This window comes from Mesitornis unicolor, unplaced genomic scaffold (genome assembly GCF_000695765.1).
Source record: "Mesitornis unicolor isolate BGI_N332 unplaced genomic scaffold, ASM69576v1 scaffold45109, whole genome shotgun sequence".
Classification (NCBI taxonomy): domain Eukaryota; kingdom Metazoa; phylum Chordata; class Aves; order Mesitornithiformes; family Mesitornithidae; genus Mesitornis; species Mesitornis unicolor.
In genome coordinates, this window is record NW_010208747.1 from 1 (window position 1) to 6,334 (window position 6,334).

A 6,334-nucleotide genomic window follows, 5' to 3' on the forward strand; every position below is an offset into this window, starting at 1 on the left:
CTGGGACGGGGGGCAGCCCCTCCGCCCCCGCGGCGTCCCCCCTAACCGCGCTGCCCTCCCGCAGGGACCGTGGACAAGCACTCGGTGGAGGTCACCAACTGCTTCTCTGTCCCCCACAACGAGTCCGAAGATGAGGTACGGAGCATGGGGGCGGCCTAGGCGGAGCGGGGCCGGCGTGGCCGGACTGTGCCGCGGAGCAGGAGTGAGCCTGGTAGTGGGGCGGGGGCGGCGACTGCCGAGGGGTGCGGTTCCTCTGCATCCCCGCGATGGTGGCTTTTAGGTGCCCGTGTTGTCCTCTGCTAAGGGTTATGCATCCCTGTAACCAGCTGACGTGGTCCTGTCCCGTTTCTCAGGTGGCAGTCGATATGGAATTTGCCAAAAACATGTATGAGTTGCACAAGAAGGTGTCTCCTAGCGAGATCATCTTGGGCTGGTAAGTTCTCCTTTTGCATGAACATTCGTCAGTTCTGCTGGTCCCTTAAACTACTTGAAACACAAAATTTTCCTTGTCACAGGTTGAGAAGCAGAAGCACCAATGCTTGTGACAGTAAGATCTTGCAACTCCTGTTATAGAGTCAGTTCTGCAATTCATAGTAAGAGATGGTATTGGAGACTGACAGGATTTAAAAGTATTCCAGAGGAGTGATGAGTTAGTCCAAACATTTGCACAGATTTGTTAGAACTTAGCTACCTGCAATACACCCTGCACCATGGTAGGTAACTTTAGAAAGGACAAGGAACACAGAAGAGTAGTTTAAAGTACTGCAGGCATCAGGGGCAGTCTGTGATACCAGCATGAGCATGCAGAAGTTCTCTGCTGAGAAAAGGTGAAAGTACTTGTGTAGGGGATGTGAAGCAAGATCAGTAGGATGTTATGGGAACAGACTGTGTCTGAGTGTGTAGATAGGGAGTGGAGCATCTCCCTTATGAGGAGCGGCTGAGGGAGCTGGGCCTCTTTAGCTTGGAAAAGAGGAGACTGAGGGGTGACCTCATTCATGTTTATAAATTTGTAAACGGCGAGTGTCAGGAGGAAGGAGCCAGGCTCTTCCCAGTGACAGCCAATGACAGGACAAGGGGCAGTGGGAGCAAGCTGGAGCACAGGAGGTTCAATCTGAACATGAGGAAAAGCTTTTTCACTGTGAGGGTGACAGAGTCCTGGACCAGGCTGCCCAGAGAGGTTGTGGAGTCTCCTTCTCTGCAGACATTCAAAACCCACCTGGACGGGTTCCTGTGTGACCTGGTCTGGGTGATCCTGCTCTGGCAGGGGGGTTGGACTGGATGGTCTATCAAGGTCCTTTCCAACTCCTAATATTCTGTGATTAGTCTTTTCATGCTACTCTGATCCTACAAAATAGCTTAGTTCTGTTCCTGAGGAGCAAACTTCCTCAACAGCCTTCTGATGGCACAGCAAAGTGCAGTTCTGGTAACAGGAGTTTTCCTGTGCATGTGAGAAGCTAATGGCAGAGCAGCTAAAGGACTAGATTAACAAGTTCTACCTCCTGCACACAGATCTGCTTGGTTGGTCCAAATTTGTTTGGCGTGCTTTGACTTACACTGAAATAAAGAGTTGGTCCAGAGCACGGTGACAGATAGCTAAGCCTTAGGTGTCTGATGTCAACTATACTGACTTTTTATAGCTCGTACTACAACATGGTTTGAGCATGTGTGTGCTCAGCCTGTGATTCCTACAATTTTAGGACAGCTGGCCATAAAGCTACAGATTCCCTGCTTGTATTTAGTATGCTTTTGCAGGACACAAACCTATCAAATACCAACAGCACCAAATACTGGGCAGTCGAATGTTGGAAGAATGGCTCCTCAGCCTGTGCTTTTTTGAAGGTATGCAACGGGCCATGACATCACGGAACACTCTGTCCTGATCCACGAGTATTACAGCCGGGAAGCGCACAATCCAATCCACCTGACTGTGGACACGAGTCTCCAGAATTCACGCATGAGCATTAAAGCCTACGTCAGGTACTCTGGGATGCTGCATTTCTGGGAGGGGAGCTAACTGAAGCACTGAAAAAGACCACATCAGGGTAACACGAAATGTAGTAGGCTGCAGCGTACCATTTTGGACAACGCTGTGCAGTAGCTCAGATGCAGCAGTGAGCCAGGGATCGTGGCTTACTTCCCATTAAAGTGTCTTGACTGTCATACATAAGTTGCAAAACCTAAGCTTCGTAAGCTGGTACTTCATTGGGATGGGGAATTGTGACTTAATTAACTTCAGTAGTGTTCTGAACATCTTCATGATGGTTCACAGGATTCATCTAGCTACCACTAATGTCACTAGCTTCCATCACACTGAATGCTAGCCTGTAGTCACTGGGCTTTATTGCTTGGCAGCTTACACAAGTTGGAGGATTAGTGCGGTTAAAACATAACTGAAACAGCATCTTCTTGATCAATCTTTCTTCCCCTTAATCCCTTCCATTTTTATCAATGAATAATGGGGATTAAATATTGAGAAATTAAACTATTCCTCCTCTGTGTTCTTCCCAGTACTGGCTGAAGAGCTCACTTTTAGCATAAAACCCCAGCCTTTCTTTACAGCAGAAGTCTACTGCTTCTTGACTGTGCATCTTCAAAAAGAAAGCTGTTCCATGACATCTTAAAGAATAAATGAACTTAAAATACCTTGAATAATAGGAATAATAAAGGTGTTCAGAGTGCTTTGTACTTGAATTTTTATAGTATTGGTGTTTCTTCCTTAAGTGATTTCTCAAAGTATGGAGTATTTCAGGATAGAACACCTGCTTTATAAGCAAGAAGGAACTGTGGCTAAGATGACAGCACTTAGCTCTTCATGCATTCTGACAGATGTCAGACCAGCTAGGAATATTCTTGGATGAAAATAGAGCCATTAATAGTACGCTAGGACTGATTTCCTGTCCTCAGTTATCCATGCTCTTAATATTGCTGATTTTGGTGAGAATGAGTAACCTCCTCATGTTCACACTTCAGTGCTAACAGAGATCATTGAGATGGAAATCTATGACTTCCTCCCTTAAATATGTCCATGCTGAAAATGTTTTGTTGTGTTCTTTTCTTTTCCTAGTGCCCCAATGGGAGTCCCTGGTAAAACTATGGGCGTGATGTTCACACCTCTGACAGTGAAATATGTTTATTATGATACAGAACGGATAGGAGGTGAATGTTTTCTTCCTGTTTTGGTTATAACCATTGTTGTGACACCGACTACTTTTTTTTTACCCTAGTAAAATTGCCATCCTAGTGAGAATCAGACTGTCCTGCTGAAGCTGTTGTAAAAAAATCTTCAGAAAGTTAAAGATTTAAGTTATTTTCTTGGGCAGTCGGGTTTTTTTCACCGATCCTCCTTTTGCTTTCAGTGGATCTTATCATGAAGACTTGTTTCAGCCCCAATCGAGTGATTGGCTTGTCCAGTGACTTACAGCAGGTGGGGTCAGCATCAGCCAGGATTCAGGATACCCTGACCATGGTGCTCCAGTATGCAGAAGATGTATTGGTAAGGCCAGCTTTTTATGAGCAAGTAAATAAGTTTGATGTGAGCTTGTGCATCTTGTTTTCCTTTTTATATATTATCTTCCTGGACCATAAACTTGCTGACTTCTACTCACATTGAAGTGTATGTTTCTTATGCTTAGTCTGGCAAAGTGGCTGCTGACAACACTGTTGGGCGTTTCCTGATGGATCTTATTAACCAGGTGCCAAAGATTTCACCAGAGGACTTTGAGACAATGTTGAACAGCAATATCAATGTAAGTTCATTGTAATTATTTCAATGTACTGCCAGCAATTTTTAAAATCTGCCGTACAGACACAAGTTTGTCTATTATGAAAACAAACTGTCTTTTTATACAAACATGTGAACAGAAAATACAGCCTTTTCTTTTCTCTAATGTGGTGTTTTAAGACCTGAAGGTGGATAAAGGAGCTCACCATAATTATCTTGCAAGCAACTGCAAATGAGAGAATAAATTTTCAAGTACCTAGGAATTATGCAAGTAATCTGAAAGTCAGCACCAATTCTTCTTTTAGAGTGACTGGACAGTGTGAATTACCAGGCTTAAAGCAGCGTGGATCTGAAGGATAACTGGTGCCTTGCCAGCTTCCTTTGCCTGAGCTGAAGTTCTGTCTCCTTATGTAACACTTAAGACACGAACATGGTTTTAGTGTGCGACCTTATTTCTGTAACAGATTTTTAGAAAGCGAAAGCAAAGTTTCTACATACGTTGTTCACCCACAGTCTGCAGGACAAGAAGTGATTTTTAAATTGCATTTATACCCTTTGACTTGCCTGGTTAACATGGGTGAACTCAGAGTTAAAATTTTACAAGCAGTGTTTCATATTCCAGGAATACCAAAACCTTCTTCCTGCGAGGAAAGCATTCCTCAGGGTAGGACTTTCAAGACTGAGATATTCCTAGTAGCTGATTGTAAACTGTTTTACAGCTGTAAAAAATTAAACTCCTAATAGGCTACCATCTTTGTTAATAATTCTGACCCACTGTTGGATTTTTTTCCCCCCTCTCAGGACCTACTGATGGTAACCTACTTGGCAAACCTCACACAGTCACAGATTGCTCTCAACGAAAAACTCCTGAGTTTATAAAGAGACTTCTGCCACCCTACACTTCAAAGAGCCTGAAGAATGAGCAGATACACTTTTCTATGGTGGTGGTACAGATTTCCTTGGACCGTAACTTAATTACCTAGATGACTTGGTTTACATCTTTATTTCCATTGCCCTGCAAAATCCCTAACACAGGTCAGGAGATGAAAGGGAATGGCTGCATTTTAGTTGAACCCACTATTTTAAAAAAGAATATGTGAATCTTTTTTCTCCTGGGTTTATCTACTTGTATAACAAAATGTACCTTTATTGTAAGAATGTATTTGAAATAAAAGTTCCATTGCAATGGCAAGAGTGGCTTCTGTCCAGAAAAAAACTCTTCTTGTTTATTGCATAATGAATCTCCTTTTGAAAGAAAAGGGGATAATACTGCATCAGGATGGAAAACTAAAGTGGATGCAAGTCAACTCCAGTTCTGCAGAGTTCTTGGTGGGGTTTCTGCCAGCTGTTAAAGCACGCTGAAAGCGTGGCTTCTTGTATTGCACATAGTATGTTCTTCCATGGAGGACTACAGAACTGTTCCTGGTTTATTAGTGGTGCTGTGTGTATGCCCTTCTTCAGCCAGGGTATTAACAGAGCATGAGACTGAATTCAGTTTACATTATGGTATTTCTATGCATATCAGATTGTTTGGGAAAGGAAATCAAGCTCAATAGCATTAGCCCCTCATAAAGTGGGGTTTCAGTGAATTAAACTAGCAACTGAGTTCATGGTTAGAAGGGCTTGAAAAGCATTTGTGGCTGAACAAGGGTGGGTACTGGAGCTACCATCTTTGCAAAAGAAAAATGCAGCAAAACTACACACCATGAAGTTTTGATGTTAAAAGTTGGGTGTCATCAAATAGAAATTTTCTGTTTCATGACCCTGTACTGCTGCTAAAATTATGTGAATAGACACTTGCAATTTTCTCCCCGAAAACTATTTCATGTTGTGCAAGATCTATCTGAAAGCCAATACCAATGTGAGCTGTAACTTTTTACAGTCCTGGCTAATATTGCCTTTAGAAATCTGTTCAGCTGCACTGAGGAGGTTTTACCTAATAGAGTAACACTGTCCCTCTTCTACAACCTAGCTGTTCCCATCTAATTACTAATGACTATTTCTGATACCTCGGTAAATGAATTTGAAATGTTAGAGAAGCCTGCAAAGCTAATTTGCCAGATGTGTAGATCCTGTACTGGTTGTTCCAATCTGGAGAATTCCCCCAGTGACTCAGTGCTAAATTCTAAATTCTAATTGCAAGGGCAAGGTACATGAAAACTGAAGGTATAGCAAAGATTCTCATCTCTTTGAAAATGTTATTTGTAAGCATTAAATAAGTGTTAAAACAACTTCCAAGTCAAGGTGTTTTTTTTGAAGTAAACCTTGAAATAGGTGGCATAAAAAAAAAGCAAGCAGCAAAGCTGGCTAAGTCTCTTAATTTCTGCAAAAAAGTTGCTCTATAGGGAAAGCATAATTTCTCACTGATCTTTCCTCTGCAGTAAGCCTTTGCCAGTCCCTGCTGGGGAAACCAGTAAAATGTAAGAAGATTTTAAATGCTCAACAAGTTGAATATGCTGTTTAATAAGCTGCTATGCACAAAATGCAAAGTTCTAAGAAGAAAGATCAATTTGTGATCACTGACAAAGAAAAGGTATTTGCCAGTTCTTACAAGTACCTGAAGACTAAAGATGATACCTTAGAAGGTTACGTCTTCCTAGGTAGAGAGATTGA

The 6,334-nt window shown here is 42.4% G+C and overlaps 1 protein-coding gene across 1 annotated transcript; it reads left to right on the forward strand.

Annotated features, from left to right (window-relative positions):
* Positions 1-64: 64 nt before the first annotated feature.
* On the forward strand, positions 65-4,913 carry EIF3F (eukaryotic translation initiation factor 3, subunit F; the record flags this gene model as incomplete). Its single annotated transcript, XM_010192606.1, has 7 exons — positions 65-135; positions 354-433; positions 1,840-1,977; positions 3,065-3,156; positions 3,357-3,493; positions 3,633-3,746; positions 4,523-4,913. Coding segments are annotated over 7 exons (710 nt in total), but the record flags the coding sequence as incomplete, so codon positions are not given.
* Positions 4,914-6,334: the final 1,421 nt, after the last annotated feature.